The sequence below is a fragment of the Chaetodon trifascialis genome, chromosome 1, assembly GCF_039877785.1.
Source record: "Chaetodon trifascialis isolate fChaTrf1 chromosome 1, fChaTrf1.hap1, whole genome shotgun sequence".
Classification (NCBI taxonomy): Eukaryota; Metazoa; Chordata; class Actinopteri; order Chaetodontiformes; family Chaetodontidae; genus Chaetodon; species Chaetodon trifascialis.
This window is the reverse complement of record NC_092056.1, coordinates 14,290,018-14,308,889: the sequence shown is the minus strand read 5'-3', so window position 1 is coordinate 14,308,889 and position 18,872 is coordinate 14,290,018. Positions and strand designations below refer to the sequence as shown.

Genomic DNA, 18,872 nt, shown 5'->3' with positions numbered 1-18,872 from the left:
CTTCATTGGTTAATTGATTATTCAAAGAGTTAAAGAGTGTAAATCTGCAGATTTTTTTCTGAATCAATCTATTAATTGTTTTGAAAAATGCAAGTCCAAGGTGACTTTACTGTGGTAAAATCTAAGACTACAAAAACCAACAGGTGCACATTTGAGATGTAAACACCAGTGAATATTTGTGCATTTTTGCTTAATGATATAATGATTATCAAAAACACTGAAAATAATTTTCTGCAAATGGATTCTGTTAACTGTTTCGGTTGTAATTGTACAGCCGGTGAACTGACCAGTGCATAAAGAGCATTTAGATCAAGCATGGTGGGCATGTGCTGTTGATCAGATCTTGTGGATTTCTTCTACTCTTTAAACTGCTGTCGCTTCCTGTGAGCATTGTGATGTAATGCAGGCTCAGTCAAAAACCCAGGCATCCAGAGAAGTTCCAGCAACTGTTTGAAACCAGTTGGATATCCAACAAGCGGTCGCTGCAGGTCTAGCCAATGAAAGCTGAAGGGTACACAAAAACTGGGACGATATCAGCAAAAACCAACAAAGCTGAGTTTACAATATATAGTGCCAACTATAAAATATGAGCAGTGCACATTTCCACTGGAACTTCAGCAACATGTGTTCAAAATGTTTTTAACAAACTGCCAGTCTCGTATCCAAACCCTGGACCCAGGATTTGGATACGGGACTGTGAAATTGCGGAGGAAGTATCAGCTGGATATTTTAAACAGAGATTTTCACACCTGCAGAGTTGTGCAGTGAGAAGTTGCCAAGTAGTGTAGTGAAAACTACACAGCTACTGTGAGACTTGTATCCATGCCGATCTGCCATCTGCTGTGCAAGCAGTAATGCCTGTGTGGTGATAAATAGGGTTTAGTTTGTACATGCACGAAGAGAACATACACAGATGAGCTCAGTGCAGACAGCAACATACAGTTATGAAGCACCAACAGGTTGTCGATTAAAGGAAACAGTGACTGAAATCCCATTACTCAAATATCCTTTGCACAGAACTACATATGACACTCTCACAACAGATTTGTCTGCTCACTTAAACTTTTTTAAGCATGTTAGGTGTCTTCTGTCTTGAATACAGAGCGCTTTCATCACGTGCTGTTGTGGATTCAGAGACACAGTGTCTATATTCAGGTTGTTCTTCACAGTTTCATGCATTGTTAAAGCACACCGAGGATACAATAGAGGTGAGCTATATGGAGTATTGACCATTTTGCTGCTCACATTAGCTTTTTTTATCTTCTGAGAAAAACCTGTTTTCTTGTTATGTTTTGAATATATTACTGGATTTACTGCTTGACTGCACAGTGATGCTGGAAACCTGTTTGCTTGTTGTTCCAGGCCCATTGCTAGCCCATTGCTTTCCAGCAGAGCTTCAGCAGGATATCAGTCCTGAAAGACTGATGACTGTTGGCCATCAGCCAAGACTGGTGTAATGGACTGTGCTTTATTATGATTTGTTATGAGGCATAACACATCATCGTTCTTATTTTCCATTCACACACATATTAGAATGTCTTAATTATTGATGGATTAAGCATTATTATACATACTGTAATCTGGTGGTTTGTCACCAGCAGCTATTGCATGAGTAACTACAGTAGCTTTCCTTTAAGGGTCCAAAGTGAAGACTGCTATGATTACATATGCTAAAACTTTAATTAGTACAAGTGTATTTTCTTGATCCAGAGTTCCTCTGATTTAAGTTCTGGCTATCTAATTAAGGGCTGATTGCAATTAACCAGGAAAGAAAGAAAACCAACCACTGCTGCAATACAGTCATACTTAACATACATGTACCATAGAGTTTCTTGTATAGAGTCTCATGTGGTTTAAATGCTGTAGTGTGAGTATTGTTCTGCCCCAGGCTTGTTTATTGCCTTGTGGGAAATAACAGCAGTTCTCTGAGTTTCTGAGGACCAGCACTATCCACTTGAATGATAAGTGAGACCATCTGCATCTCTGACTATGGTATATTTTTAATATCTGTATTCATTTCCCCAGCTGATTCATGAGATCAGTTCTTGCCCAAGGAACAGTTTAGACTATTATTAAGGTAATTGAACAGATTCAAGAGCTGTGGTGTTTGGGGTTTGGTAAGAAGATGATGTAACTTAAAGGTACACTGTGGAGTTTAGGATCATCAGTCATGCTATACAACAATATTTCTATTAGTGGGTCACTATTTCGTTTGTCTTGTCGCCTGCATACTCACACATGCACGTGTGAGTATGCAGGTGACGAGATTTGCACTCCTGCTACATTTGTAGTGTTCGTTTGTTTTATTCCATTGATCAGCAAGTGGTGGCTGTAATGTGCAGAAAAGTGTAGCAATGCACCAGCAGAGACAGTGGCAGCACATGCTAGCAGATATGGATGTAAACAATGCACAATTTAAACATTTTCATGAGAAGGGAAATACAGTAAATATATGAGAAACAGTAAATGAAAGTCCACAGGACAAAGGGCTTTAACATTGTCCTTGACATAAACAGTCATAATGGTGATCCTTTAATAATGTATTGACTCATACCTCATCCATTATACTATTTTTTTAATCGTTGCTTTGTTTTTGTATTAACTTTAACTTGTTGACTTTTTATTAAATCAAGATATCATAGTCAAGTAAAGTCAAGTTTAAATCACAAATTTACCTTTCCAGTCTGCACAGCATTACTCTATCCTCATACCCTTATTAGCATCTACCATACATACTTTCATGATATTTAGAATATTAGCGAAAGCTGTCAAACATCCTGACATCCCATATATGCATGGAAATAATTGCCGCTTTCCCAACCTCTCAAGGGTTTCTGATGAAAAGCTATGAGTTAATTAATTCTCATTATATATTCAAGCATTTTATATTGACATTGACTGTTGTAGATGCACTAATTGATATGCTGTGAGACTTGTTTACTCACAGGTGCTATCGTTAACTAGCACGCCAAACAGCATACATTTTTTCTTTGCAAAGTTGGAGAAAATGAGGCTGCTGAAAAATATTAATAAATCATCCAATCCAAATAAAAGAGCTGCTTTTATTATATTTTGATCAAAGGTGAGTCTCCTGCTGTGCACATTGAATCAGTAACAGATTTTCCACAATTCAGCCAATGTCCTCATTGACGTCTGCTTCTCTAAAAGAACTTATTTCCAGTTTTGTTGCTGTGGAAAATCAAACTTTTTTTCAGCTCACCTCTGAAGAAACCAGACACAGCATGATTTCACGGCAGCCGCTTTCTGTCTGCTTCCAACCACTCCCCATTCCCTTTAAACTCAAAAGGTACTGGCGGTTAAAAGTGAAATAGTGAGAACACAGCCAAAGGTGAATTATACAAGGGATGATGAAACGCAGTGCTAATGAAAGTTTTATTTGGTCCAGTTTTATTCGGTTGATAGTACAGTATAGAGTTGGGATATAATTGAGGTTTTGCTCACCCACCAACTGCAAAGTGTGGCCTTTATTAAAGAACTTTGATCAGCTTAAGTTTTTTTCACTTGGCTTGAAATTTTGCTTGGCTACATTGCCGTAATTTATTGTATTTTTTAGAGAATTAGCAGAAATATTGCTCCCACTCCTAAATTGCAGGGAGAACTGTGATTCTTTTTCAGATAAGTGGCACTGGCTCTTTTATCTTCCAGGCAATGACTCATCATACAGTATATAGCTCAGGTAATAATGGAGGTAAACTTTGAAGCCAAACGGATGGACTTCTCCTCCCCCCATGTTTTGAAAAGCATGGCAGGCTGAGTCCTCAATATTGCAATATCCCGTTATGAGTGGTAAGCCCCATGGAGGTCTGCAGTGCTGGCTCGAGCCGCTGCCTCTTTGGTCCAGTGATCAAAGCAGTGAAGCATGAGTACTTTTGGCCTCTTACCAATGAAATACTGCCCACTGGAGGAGGGCATGATGGCGTGTTGTGAGTTGAAGTTTGCTCACAAGCCGCTCTCACCAATCTCATACACAATCTTCAAAAACTCCTAAGATATTGGTATAAAATTTGTGTGCGTGTGTGTGTTTTGTAGACGAGCTAAAGGAGAAGCTGCAGGATTTTGTGTCTGAGACTAACAGCCAACGTCCAGGATTCATTAAGGTGGTGCGGCATTCCAAGCAGGAGGGTCTGATCCGGTCTAGAGTGAGTGGGTGGAGGGCTGCCACTGCCCCAGTCGTTGCTCTGTTTGATGCCCACGTCGAGTTCAACGTTGGCTGGTGAGTCACTTGCAAGGAATGCGGCACGAGGCTAGCTCAGCTCAACACGAGAGCGCTGGTTCTTGAGTCATATCACTCTGTGTGAGTTTACAGAAAAGGATTTCATTTAAAAACAAAGAGTCGGCTCTTTCTCTCGTGGCTATATTCTGCGTCTGTGATGATATACACATGAGTACACTCTGCACAAGATCACAACAATCGCTAATCTGCCAGAGGCCTCATAGTCCACCGGATAACTCTGCACCCTGTCCCAAATCTGTCATGAGAATCTGAACAACAGCTATCTGCTTTCTTCATCCAGACATTAAGTATCAGGCTACAGCATACAGCCATTAGCTTAGCTTAGCACAAAGACAGGACCAAACAGCTGGGCTGGCTCTGACTGAGGGCAAGTGGGCATCTAAACTTGATTTTTTTTTTTTTTTTTATACAGTTTAAACAAACTATACAATACAGTATAATATAGTAATTAAAGAGCTTGAAGGCCTCTTACATGATGTAGCTTCATATTTACCATAAAACCATGAGAGTGGTATCAATCTTCTTATTTAACTCTAAGAAAGGCCAAAAATGCTTAAAATTCTTTATATTACATTCTTTTAAATGTAAAGGGCACACGTGCATGTTAAATTACCTTGTAAATGTAGTGTGTTTGAATCACTCCATTAAGTGCTTGCAAATGAAGAAGCACATTTCATGTCCTCATATTCTGATTAAAAAATTCCATTAACCTATCAGATGGGAAATGATGCGTTATCAGAATAATACATTGGACTGAATTTATCTTGTGGTTTTTTTATCTTGTCAAGTTTTTTTTTTTTTTTTTTTTTTAATGACAGACATGATCACAGAGGTGATGGAGAAAGCCTGTCAAAACAAACTCCCAGTCAAATGTCTTTGTCTTTCCACATTTGAAGGGCTGAACCCATTCTGCAGAGAATTCAAGAAGACAGGACCCGCATAATCTCCCCGTCATTTGATAACATCAAGTACGACACGTTTGAGATTGAAGAGTATCCGCTGTCTGCCCAGGGCTTTGACTGGGAGCTGTGGTGTCGCTACCTCAACCCACCAAAGTCCTGGTGGCACAAGGGCAACAAGAGTGCACCAATCCAGTAAGTGAGCACCACGATGTCATGATAGCCTGATTCAGTAATCTAATATTCTTTTTCTGAAATTAAGAAAGCAAATGTGAACTCTGCTAAAAGGATAATTCATGCAGCATTCACATGAAATGCTGTGCAAGGTCACATTTCTCCTCTTGTCTCTACTGTCACTATAGCAACTGTGCCTAGCTAACATTACCTGCGCAGAGGGAAAACTGATCTTCATCATCTTTATTCCCCCAGGAGCCCAGCCCTGATTGGCTGCTTCGTGGTGGATAGGCTGTACTTTGAGGAGATTGGCTTGCTGGATGAAGGGATGGAGGTGTACGGGGGAGAAAATGTGGAGCTGGGCATCAGGGTGAGTAATAATGTCAACCCCCAGTGGCCATGGGCCATTGTTCATCCAGGTAATGTGTGGAAAATTAACTATGATAATGACACTTAATGGCTGTTGGGAGCAAGGTCACTGCGGACCTCATTGTCAAAATACTAAACTCATTGAAAAAGTGTCATTTGGCTGCGAGCGATGTGGTCTGTGCATTAAAAGGTGGTGTAGAGGTGGAGTGGCTGTTAGTCAAGAGATGAGATGTAGGACATCCAGGATATGTAGGATATCCAGCCAGCGTGTGTTTTTATTTTCACGAAAGGTCAGTGTTCTGTTCAAACTGTCAAAATGCTGCTTTTGATGATGGAGTAGTTTAGCTGAATGCAATTTACCTTCAGAGCTACATTATGACTGTAAGGCTGATGTTATTGTCTGGAGGGGGTCATGCATTTGGTTTTGTGTGTGTGTGTGTGTGTGTGTGTGTGTGTGTGTGTGTGTGCGTGCGTGCGTGCGTGTGTGCGCGCGTGTGGAGCTAATCGCTTGTGCTGCCAGACCCATCAGTCATTGCAGGGGCTGCAAGTGATCAACAACTGCTTCAGTTCAGAGTCTTTTTTGTCACTCGGGACAGCGTGCGTGTTGGTCGTGTTCGTATTACACATTTTTTTTGGCATTTTCACTGTGAAATTTACATTTTACATTGCTGGTATTTTGAAACCTGCATATTGTCTCCCCTTCATTTCACTTCTACATTATTCTGATTTTTCATATTCATTATTGTTTCAGTGAACAGTTGAATTGTATTTTCTGAAAAAAAAAAAATTAAAAAAAATGAAGGTCTCTTTACTATGCCAGGAATACTAAAGAAATTCATGAGTTAGCCTTTGAAATACATTCCATGTGTACATTTTAAATGTAGAATATAGAATGTATAGAACTCCTTGTAACCGTGTTGTTCATTGATGTGTTTGTTTCAGAGTCTGTGCAATAATTCTATATCAGGCTTTGGCTACACAGGCAATGCTTGTTAGTAGGATCAATTCATTGTTTGTTTTCCTTCAAAGGATTTGTCAATAAAAAATATAGAATATCTCGTGACAGGGCAACTAATGACAGTACTCGCATGCTTTGACAGGAATGAGTGAACACAATGGAGGAAATTATCCAACACCAAATGTACCCAGACACACTGTGACATGCTCTCTCGTGTGTAGTTTTAGCTCGAATAAATAATCACTGCTAATTAATTCAGAGCTCTGAATGATGACCTTCATTCCCCGGTGAGCCCACTGAACACATGTGTGAGTTGTACTACTCAAAGTCGTTGTTGCTGTTCGCGGTGATGTGTGAAGAGAATGCCGACATTGTTGAGAGCAGATTCTGGTCCTGTTTCTGTAGTTATGCTGCATTCTCTCACAGTGCCAAACTTAATTTGTACACCATAACCAGCTCTGACTTGGATGAAAATCATTTTTGTGTGCGTTCAGTTCAGCAGTACCACAAGCAGATGGGCCAGAGAAAGAAGAGCCCTCCATAGGGATAGCTAATGATAGCACACATCTACTGTACAAAGCCATTAATGCAGCTATCAGCCTGTTCAATACCAGCAAGAAAGGGGAGACAACTCCTCCTCAGCTCTGGTCCTGACTAGATTGTACTGTGAGAAGGAAATGGAGACAAGCTTATGATGGGACCCCAAGTGTGGAAATATTCATCCTCCTTAATGATAGAGATGCAATCATCAGTAAAGAAGGGAGATTAGTCCCATAAGTCATTTTCCTCCAGAAATTACATGCTTTAAGAATTTCTTGGCCTGATAATAGCCCCACTGATTACTTTACAGCTGGACACATTGATGATTTTATCACCTATATTACAAACCAGGGTCTTAGGCCCCATGTATAAACAGTTTGAAGAATAGTTTTGGTCCATTGCTGAGTTCGTGTTCAATTTCAGACTCCTTGTTGTTTACTTGCTTGTTTACGTTGGACTGAAGGAACTCGCCCTTGCCTGGAGGTTAATGTAGTTTAGAGTTCAGTAATGCTTTTGAAACAGAGGGTGACACAATGCGCTGAGAGTTACAAGACTAGAGGACCCTGGCTTGGCCCCAGATTATCAGCCCCATAGAACCCCAGCGGGGTCTGTCTGTCTGTTTGCTGCCTCTCTGCAGCGTATTGGTCATGCCTCCAGACCACCTGCCAGCACACAGACTGGCTGCTGACGGATCCTCAGAGACACGCTCAAACCAGGCCAGCAGCTACAGGCTTTGGCTGAAGCTTGAAAGGGATGTCCTGGGTAGTGTGAGGGTGAAGGGAACCGCTGCTCTCTGCTCACATTTGGTCACAAAGTACGAGATGAATATTTCAATCACGATGTACAAGAATTAGCATTTTAATTCAGCATAATGACACAAATGTTTTGTGGATTTTATGAGCCTGTGTCATAAATAATACTGATGTGCAACTGTAGTGGTGTGCGTGTGTGTGTGTGTGTTGTGCTAAATTATGAACAGGGCATTAGAAATTCCTGTTAAATCCTATGTGATTTAAGCAGACTAACAGACTTACTTTGAAGAGTACATCAGTGTTATTTTTCCCTGTGCTCTTCCAGTCTCTGTGCTAATGTGTGGTTGCTATATATTTTTTGGGGAGTAGATATGTCTTGAATTCGTACACTTTTAGACAGATGAATCTGGTTTGACGGAAGATGTGGATCTCAGACAACCCTTTACCCTTTACCCTGTCCAACGTCCACATTTAGCAGGAAGTTAGCGATTACTTTTTTTTACTGTATGTGTTGCACTTCCACTAACTTTACTTCCCTGTTTTTAGTCTTGAGCATTTATCCATAGAAACCCTGTGCATGAAGGGAAGTTACATTGATTCCATCTGTGGCATCTTGCAGTAAATTCGCAGAAAGATGAGCTTCAAGTCGTGATGTGGTGATTTTTTTCATGGATTGGTTTATGAATGTGCAGCAAACCGAAGACATAGTTTTTGGGAGGTGAGTCAAGTCAAACTGGACAGTAGAACACAGCAAACTGGATAGGACCCTGAAACAGAACTGTTGTACAGTTGATTTTCCAAAACACCTGTGAGTACTGGGTATTGAGCCAGTGAAGCCAGCCAGGAACGATGCATCACAAAAAGACCAAAGCTGACAGCGTCACTTGCAACCAGTGCCAGGAAGGTTGTGTTGAGAAATGAGGATCATTGAGGGCTATGAGAAACAATTATGAGACCAGCTTTGTGCATAGTATTTATGGAAGTGGCTATAAAATATCATTACTGTCATGATAATTATTTATACATTACATTTCACCCAAATATTGTCATGCAATTTATATTCATTATAAACAACATGTAACATCATCTGTATGAAGCATTTGAAATAGAAATGTGAAAAGTACAGGTAGCACAATGAATAAATGTAACTCAGAGCAATGCAGAATGAAGAGCAGGGCCTCACAGTGATGCATTAGTCTGCTACAGTCTAACATTTAAGAATCCAATGTGGCCAACGCACAATTACAAAGCAAAGCATCTTCACATTAAAAGTTATTGATCTGTTGCTCTGCACAAATAGTATATATGTATATATATCTATAAACAACACAATATGAAACAAATAGCTAAATATGCTCAATATATCTGTGTTCGTTTGCTGAAACAGGTTCACTGAAAATTAACCTCAACATTTCATTCATTTTGTTTTAACTTTTTTTCAAGAACTTTATTTGTAATTCAGCTTTAACAGTAACCATAAATACTGACAGATGTGCATGAACACTGTCAGAAGAAACCATAAACATGCATCATCACTTTCTACATCACTGGTTTGACTTTCTCTCTCATTGGAAAGGTACAAATGATTTAGAGTTCTGCATAATAATGATACGAGATGAATGTCAGGAGCTGTGCCATAATGACTCTGTAATTGTGGAAGAGCAGTCATTGAGTTTCATGACCCTGGTGCTGCCAAAAATCTTTAGAACCCCACTGCGTAATCTCAAACAACAAGATAATCAATGTGAAGGTCTTCTGTCTGACAGAGGTAATGTGAATAGTCATGTAACACCATAAGAAATACCACAGCTTCATGCTAAAATCTGCCTCTGTAGAAATTAAGTTTGAACCATAGGTAAATCCTGAAAATGACAATGGTTTACAGAACACTTGTAATACTATTACAATAGCTCCTTCAGTGTACTAACACTGTGGGACGTCGTGTAAAACGCAAATTGAAACAGAATGTGATGATTTGAAAAACACTGAAACTCAGTATTTAATTTAAATAGCAGTAAGACAACAAATCAAATGTTGAAACTCAGAAATGTCATTGTGTCTTGAAAATGATATCTTCATTTAGAATTTAATGCCAGCAGCACCTTTCGAAAAAGTTGGAACAGTGGCAACAAAAGACTGGAAAAGTTTTGAAATGCTGAAAGAAAACAGCTGGTGAAAAAAAACTCACAGTTAATCAGGTTAACTGGCAACAGGTTAGCAACATGATTGGTATAAAAAGAGCATTCCAGAGAGGCCAAGTCTTTCTGAAGTAAAGATGAGGAGGGGTTCACTGCTGGCAAATAGTGCAACAATTAAAGAATAATGTTTCTCAACATAAAACTACAAAGAATTTGGGGAGTTCATTGTCTGCAGTAGATAATGTCATAAAACGATTCAGAGAATCTGAAGAAATCACTGTAGACAAAGGACACTGCATTGAAAACAGACAGGATTCTGTCGTGGACATCACTGAATGGGCTCATAACAACCAAAAACCATCGTCTGTGAACACAGTTCATCACTGCAGCCACAAATGTAAAGTGAAGCTCTACCATGCAAAGAGGAAATCAGATCCAGAAACACCGTCTCTGCTCCAAGCTCATGATTCAGATTCAGATTCTTTTTGGAAATCATGGAGGTCGCATCCTCCAGGCGAAAGAGGAGAGGGACCATCCAGCTTGTTATCAGCGCACAGTTCAAAAGCCAGCATCCGTGATGGTATAGGGGTGCATTAGTGCACATGGCATGACTAACCTGCACAGTGAAGGCACCATTAATGCTGAAAGTAATGTAAACAGGTTTTGGAGCAGCATATGCTGCCATGTAGACTACTTCTTTTTCAGAGAACCCCTTCCTTATTTCAGCAAGACAACGAGAAACAACATTCAGCACGTGTCCGGGTGCTAAACTGGCCTGCCTGCAGTCCCGACTTGTCACCCATTGAAAATGTTTAGCACATTACGAAAACTGGAATACAACAAATTAGACCCCGAACTGTTGTGCAGCTGAAATCGTACATCAAGCTAGAACGAGAAAACATTCCACTTTGAAAATGACAGCAGTTGGTCTCCTCAGTTCCCAAACGCTTACAGAGTGTTGATAAAAGAAGAGCTGATGCAACAGAGTGGTAAACATGAGCCTGTCCCAACTTTTTTTTGTTAAGTTAAAACTGGCTAAAGCAACAACAAACCTCACCCAACACAGTGTGGCTGCAGCTGAGTGGATGAGTTGTGGTAGCAAGTTTTTCAAGACACCCTCTGGATGGGACATGAATACTAAAGCTCCAACATGGATATCCATGGAGAGGGTGGATCAGATTTGACAGATCTGGTAGATGCTGAACCTGCTGGATCAGGTTTTGGTGACAGTATGTGGCTTTGTGCAGCATTAACTTCTTCCTGAGCTCTTCATTCATATCATTGCTTCCCTCTACCCTGTTATATTTACTGTGGTGTTCATTGTGATATGGAAGTGCATACGCCTTGATTTAAATATTTACCACCTCAAAAAAACATCTAGGCCATAAACTCTGCAAAACTCACACAGCTCCAGGAGTGACTGGCATATTTTAGTTCAAAGATGAAAATGTAATCTCTGTCAACATTGGACACTTTGTCATGAATAAAAAGTAGTATTTTCACTCTTAATGAGCTTCTATTTTTAATCACTGTATAAAGTGCTGATGAAGGTCATTGTGTAGGTAGAGAACTGCTTGATGATGTTATGAAGGTGTTATCCCACAAGCAGGAATCTGTGTACAGTATGTTTGAATGTTTATCTTGCCTTAGAGTCACACTTTTTTTGTGCTGATCATAACAATTGTGAGGAGGAAGGAAAGTGTTTAGATTAAAAAATAAATCAAGTCCCTAGTCAAAGAGATATTTTTTCATTCTCAGTGGGTTCAGTTTCACGTCGACACAGCAAAACTGTGCCCGTCTGTGTTCAGACTGCAGGCTTTTTTCTGTAATAAGAACCTCTCAAGTGGCTGCAACTGGTGGAATTTTCCCAGTACGTTACAGACGTGCCAGGAGATGCTTGTCATTAAGATTGTTGAATTAAATTCTTTATAGTGTTGCTTCTGGAGATAGATTCAGTCTGCAGCAAGAAGAAAACATTATACTCCTCTGTGGAGTTTTAGGCTAGATTCAGACTGATTGATACAAATGTAAAATAAGATATCTTCAAGTTAAATTATCAGAGAATTGGTCATTGAATGGATATTGTTTTAAATTCTGAATAAAATCAATCCCAGCCTGTGAGTCAGTGGTTGCCTATGACTTTATAAAGCAGCGCAGCAAGAGTCAGATACCCAACAACAAGAATAAGGCTAGTTAGGCTAACGCTAACAGTCTCTGGCTATTTGGATTACACAATCAAGAAGCTCATCAGCATCTCTAGCTTTCTTGAAAACTCCATGCTTTTCATGAGACAGGATGCGATGCTGACACATTAAGAATGTAAGGCTTCAACTTTACACATTGCTGTCTGCATAGACAAATTGCATTTATTTGCATTTATTCTTCATAAGTGATTTATGTTAAAGGGCAACATTCAGAGCAAAGGGAGGGTCAGCGAAAATGAACCGGGTGGTTTTCAGTACTCTAGTTGTCACTGCGGTTAAGACAAAAAAAAGCAGAGAATCTTGCAATTTGAGTTTGAACCAGTGTATTTTTTGGCATTTTTGCTTGAAAAATTACAATGCTTAAACTTGATTCTGACAAATTTTCTAATATAATCAGTGAGCTGGCTTTTACTTAAGTTTAAGGGTCCAGAGAGGGTTAGTCTCCATTGTCACACATGGAAACTATAATACTGCTAGTTTTATTAATTTAATATAAAGTGATGGCTTTCAGGGTTTTAACCATAGGCCTCAGGTGCATAACTGTTCAGTGCAAACTATATAAACATGTTGAGACTTTACTGACAGGGTAGTAGTGGCCCCGCAGGAGAACAGCAGCGAGTTTTAAAAAGTAATGATAAAAAGGAAGAAGAGAGTCGTCAGTAGACGCGTGTGCTGCATCAGCGAGTGAGTGGACTTAAAAACGTATTTTGCAGTTATCTATGTGGTTTAATTAATGACCACAGTGAGCGTGAGGGACACTCGCCTCTGCTTCTCAATAGTCTAATCAACCCTGTAGACCCCCTAATAATTTTCTCATCAATGTCATCATTTATTAGATAGAGCATAGAATTCTGTACAGTCCAACAGTTTAGTCATAAAGAGCAGGACGTCAGGCTATTAGCTTTCACGTGAAGCCTTTTCAGTTCAGTTTAGCATCAGCTTTTTCAGCCATGTGTGTTGACTGCAGTTTCCAGTGACTCTTCATGTAACATACGCTTATATACAGCACAAGAAGATGCACCTTCTTTCCTCTGGCTGCGAGACTCCTCGGTTCCTCCTCCACATTCCACCATAAACAAGAGGTTTTTGCGTTTTTTTGTTCAGTTTGTAGCATAAAGAGACAGCTTTCATTTCATTATACAACCCTGTGTTGTGGAATGTGGAAATAATGTAAATAAACCTTGAACCTTTAACATAGACATATAGCTGTATGTATGCATCTACAGGCAGTCAGTGTAGTTAGGTAAAAATGGACAATATGTAATGTTAATGTGTGAAATGGAAAGAAACTGTTCTTATATCTGTTTGTTTTGGTGTTGCGTATTGTGTATGTAATATGTAAAAAAATGCAGCACATAATGGGAAATTCTTTGGATCAAGAGTGCACGTGTAGATGTGCTAACAGATGCAGTTAGAGAAACACATCTTTCAGCTAGAAGTACATCACATGTCGCTCTGCACAAACCTCACTGTGTGTTTATGGAGGCTGCAGGGCAGTGGTCGAGATGTATCGTGTTGATGTAGCATTGTCTGTAAAAGGTTCAGCGTTTCTGTGGAGAGGACAGGAAATGTACACCTCTTTTCAGACGGCAGACAGTGTGAGTTGATGCACACACAGTGGAAACTTGATGCCAATTGTCTGCAGTGCTTCAACTCTGTGCTTTGGGCAGCAAAAGAGGAAGCTCAACTTTACCTTAAAAGTAAGTCTGTGCTTTGATGTGAAGGGTTTTATTATCACAAAATACTGAAAAATGTGAAATGAATGCAGTGGGAAATATCAGCCAGTTATGGTTTCTGGGGGGTGGGGGTGGGGGGCAGGAGAGGTGGTGCAGAGAGATGAAAGCAGATAGCTTCAGATACACAGACGAGTATAAAATGAAAAAAGAAAATTCCTAAAGCAGCATAGTAAATCACAGGAAGATATGGTCGAAAAGTTCCTGAGGTTCTGCTCATCTTGTCAGGAGGCTGCAGAGGAATGTCTTTCCTTTGCTGTTGCATTTCTTTTCAAGTTATGACAGTTATCATCGACAAGGTGTCACCACATTTCCACATCAGAAACTGTCAGGATGCCTGTAACATCATTGCTACACATTTCATACTAAATTTTACAAAGGAGATTTTCATTTTTGAGTGCAAATGAAAAATTGATCTCTAGACCTCACATCTAGTGTATTTTACAGTGTACATCCCAAAGATGCTGACCTGGTTTTGGATGTGGTGACAAAGCATACTGTGAACCCTGTCTTTTGTCCTTTTTCTTGTGTTATCCTTCTAAAAAATATATATGAAGAGAAAGCTGCTGTGCATCTATCATATTCTTACGTCTAGAGGTGTTCAAATGTCTGTCAGCTTTTATTAAGGGGCATGATGTTACCATGAGCAAGCACCCTACCTTGTCATTTCCCTGCCTCCAGTTCGCTGTGATGACTCAAGGCATGACTGATGCATGAACCCATGGCTTTGCAAATCTTAGTTCACCCAGCTTGAGACGAGACCATATCATCTTTTTTAAATCCTGTCTCGGGCGCTTTCACCACCCTGATTGTGACACACCATCCCATAATGCTTCACTAGAAAGGGAGTGGAAACAAATGTCTACCTCTATTACAAGTCATTGTACATATGGAGAGTATAAAATACTTTTCAGGAATGCATTCTGTTTATTCAATGACTTGATGTGAAAAATAAAGAGTAGCACTTTATATTGCAGTATTGGCGAGTTAATAATGGTATCATGTAATGACCACTGAGCAAAAATATCCATAGGTAAGAAATGGGATATCTTAATAATATAGTATTGGGATAACAACCCTTTGCTGTTGCTACACCTGTCAAGCTTTACATTGTTGCATGCAGCTTCATGCAGTTCACAGTGATGAAAGTGACAGGTCTCACTCAAAATATTCAGTAATTCTTATAATAAAGCTTTGATTTTACACAGAGCTTCTTCTCATTTCTAGCTGGCGACCATCAGGTTTCTCAGCTGAAATCACGACTGTCACAAGCACATTTTAATAGCTTTAGCAAGCTAGTTTCCAGCTGAACCATTTACAAGTGCCACAATGTCACATACTGACATCATTCTGACAGACTGAAGGTACATATCCCAGGTAAAAAGGCAGCATCCTCACCTCTTGATGATCCATGTAGAAGATGTGGAAATAAAGGAGCAGCATTGTTCTTGTATTACAGGATGGTCTGAGTTTAGTCCAAAAAAGAGCAAGACAGAGCCTCAAACCTGAGCCTAAACTCTCATATAGTAGCCTCCAGACCAGCCTGTAACAGTAGACATGTTGGTCCTGAAAGCTCATTCCCCATAACCTAACCCTTAACCTCACAGCTGATACACCTTGAAAGTGATGCAAGGTTACTCCGACTGTGGGTGGAAAGACAGTTAGCCAGACATGCTAATGTTTGCAGCTTAGACAATCCATTCCATTTAAATTGGCTGTTATGTGCTTTTGGTTTTGTTTGCTATAATCAAGTACTGCTCTCACCGCCACCTCATGCACAGAGAAATGCTTCACAGATCTGCTGTGCCTAGTTACAGTTGCTAAGCTATAATTTGACAATCATACTCTCTCCATAGTAATTGAACAGTGATCATTCGGTAATATATATATATATATATATATATATATATATATATATATATATATAAAATACACAGTAAAGTGTAAAATGAGTAGCCTAGATAAACAACTTCTGTTGGAGAAGCTTTGAGGAGGGAAACAGCATTACCAGAGAGGCTTTGTATTAGCCAGTAGATAATACTGAGCATAGGAGCATAGAAAGAACAACATTTCTCTGCTGCTCTCTTTCAGTTTGATGCTGAGTGAGTGTTTTTTGACATTGTCTGTTCAGCTTGAGGCTTTTCTCAGTGGGAAAATGTTGGAATCCGCCTTAACTGACGTGACTTCAAGCTGCTGTTGTTCTTAGTGAAGACGAAAAAACACAAACACGTTACAGCCGTTCTTTCAAGTCTGCAGGGGGTGAGTGCTTGATGCTCTAAAATTAGATTTTGGGTGGTGTAGTTTAAGGCAGTGAACCATACACAAGGCTGCAAAAACTTCATGAAATAATTAAGTGGATTGAAAATCCAATAGTTAAGCTTAAAAATGTATTTTCTGTAATTTGATCTGACATATTGCTGCACCATAAAACGGAGTCACTATTTTGCTTCATGTCTTCAAAGATTTTGTGAAATAACCTTTTGAGCACTCCCATCAAAATCCATTTTTAGCCAAAAGATCCTCTGCTTGGTAGCTGGCATCAGCATAGACAGAAAACTGAATAAAGCACTTCTACTCGCATTACTTTTACATTAAAGGTATTTAGCTCTCGCTCTTATCCAAAGCAAATTATGATGAGGGCAGCAGTAAAATTAGCTTAGGCTCAGGCTGATGGTGCACAGATAATAGATCCAAGCAAACACTGCTGTAATATGAGAACGCTTCTCTGCCAGAAAAATTCAACAGAAAGAAATTAGAGGAAGAACAGCTAGATAGCGTGGAAGATCGGGTTAAGACAGGAGCATATTTGCTGGAGGATACAGCAAAAAGGGGTGTGATACAAGTGGGAGCAGGGGATGTGAGGTATTTCTTGAAGAGATGAGTTTTGAGTTTACAAGTGAAGGGAGTGATAGCGCTGTCCTGACTGAGATGGAGTCAGGCAGATGGGTGGAGTGAGGACCTGACTTTTAATAGCACAAAGTAGACTCAAGCGTGGACTAAAAGTGGTGGGGTGGTGATTTGATTTGTTTGTACTGCAGTGCGAGTGAAGTATGACGCCAACCCTAAACGACACCAAGCACGTTTTGTAAACCTCTGCTATTTTACAACTGCCTGACAGCACTGAGGTGCCATCTCTCATCCAGGATCGTGCCACCGTCTTGGTGTAAAAAGTAGTGTAATTGTTCATCGCAGTGGAGTTGAGCTGTGCTTTCCACACAGGAAAACACATTTTATGAGTCACGATTCAAATTAGTCACCAGGTTTGATCATTTGTGGGGAGGGCACTATTAGGAATATCCAACTGAATGAAGCTGTTGTATTTTGAATAGCATAACAATGCAGCCCTCCATATTAACGGAAGACTCACACTTCTATCTTGACAGTAATTGCCCATTTACAGTGATTAATTTGGAAGTAGGCAGCAGAAAATTAGTGGTTAACTGCAGGGGGCGTCACACAGGCAAAATTTGTTTCATTGTCACAGAGGAAAGTTGACACTGAAGAATGGAGGACAAATGCAAGCTATAATGACTGTGTTTTAGGAAGTGCTGGCACAATTGTCCCAATGTTGTGCTACGCTGTTTTCAGCTTGAATAAATCTGAAGTCATGTGTTTGGTTGGGTTTGGCAGGAAAAGAGTCCACAACTGATTATTTTCATTGTCACTTTGGTCCAGACTTCAATATTTCAACAACTATTGGATGGATCGCTGGGGATTTGGCACAGATATCCATGGTGCCCAGAGGACAAGTAATAGTGACTTTGGTGATCCTGTGACTTTTCCTCTAGCGCCACCATGAGGTTGACATTTGTGGTTCTGAATGAAATGTCTCAACGGATGGATAGTGATGACGTTTGGTTCGCAGATTCATGTTTCTCCACAGGATGAATTGTAATTTCTTTGGTGATGCCTTGAGTTTCCATCTAATGCCATAATCAGGTCAAATTTGAAATTACCTGCAAAACCACGTACACTCCCATCAGCCTCGGCTGTACCTTATGTTTAATGCCATTTAGCAAATGCTAGCATGCTAACATGCAAAACTAAGATGGTAAAATGGTAAATGTTGTGCCCGCTATGTTAATGCTGCTATGCTGTAATGTTAGCAAGTTATCTTTGACAGCAATTGAGCATAGAGCTCAAAGCAACGCTGATCCCAAGTACAGCCTCACACAGCCGCTAGCATTTTTTGAAATTATTAATTGACCGTTTTTTTCGACCAACAGTCCAGATCTCAAATCAAATAAAGTAATCAAAACTAGTAAACATTGTCCATTACCAGGAATTGTTTGGTTGCATCACTGTGTTGATCTTAATGTTAGCATGGCTGGACTTGACTGGTTTCAGAGGTTTTTGCTTTAGCATACTTTTATGCTAAGAATATCAGTCAGTAATCTGAAGTTTCATTGCAATGCCAGGACACCACTGCAGCTGCCACAACTCTTGAGGAATTGAATTTAAATACTGCATGAGCCTTTAATTCAGTAATACTTGTAGAATATCTGCTCAGACTGAGGTGGCATGCTGTATTCTATAACCATCCTAAAATTGAAAGAATTACAGAAGATGTTTCTCAGGAAACTTTGTAGTCTGTATTGTTATGTTGATATTTGAATGAATTGCCGGCCAGAAAAACATCCATGTAGAACTACATGTGTGGCTGCCTGTTAACAACGCAGCCCCTTGAATGTACACGTGCCTGGACATGGAGTACATGGAGTGTATGATCATTATGTACGTAATGCTCAGCCAATTGGCAGCTGTATGTTCTAACAGCTGGCAATTAGCAAGTTCAGATTTACTGTTGCAAAACAAACACCTTTGATTTTGTTACTAATAAAATAGTTGAT

The 18,872-nt window shown here is 39.8% G+C and overlaps 1 protein-coding gene across 1 annotated transcript in view; it reads left to right on the top strand.

The window, feature by feature from the left end:
* galnt18b (UDP-N-acetyl-alpha-D-galactosamine:polypeptide N-acetylgalactosaminyltransferase 18b) overlaps positions 1-18,872 on the top strand; it is a 71,279-nt gene that overhangs the window by 34,748 nt on the left and 17,659 nt on the right. The window contains exons 4-6 of the mRNA XM_070965075.1: positions 4,051-4,234; positions 5,152-5,349; positions 5,584-5,698. Coding sequence (XP_070821176.1) covers positions 4,051-4,234; positions 5,152-5,349; positions 5,584-5,698 — 497 coding nt within the window. The remainder of the gene's footprint in view (positions 1-4,050; positions 4,235-5,151; positions 5,350-5,583; positions 5,699-18,872) is intronic.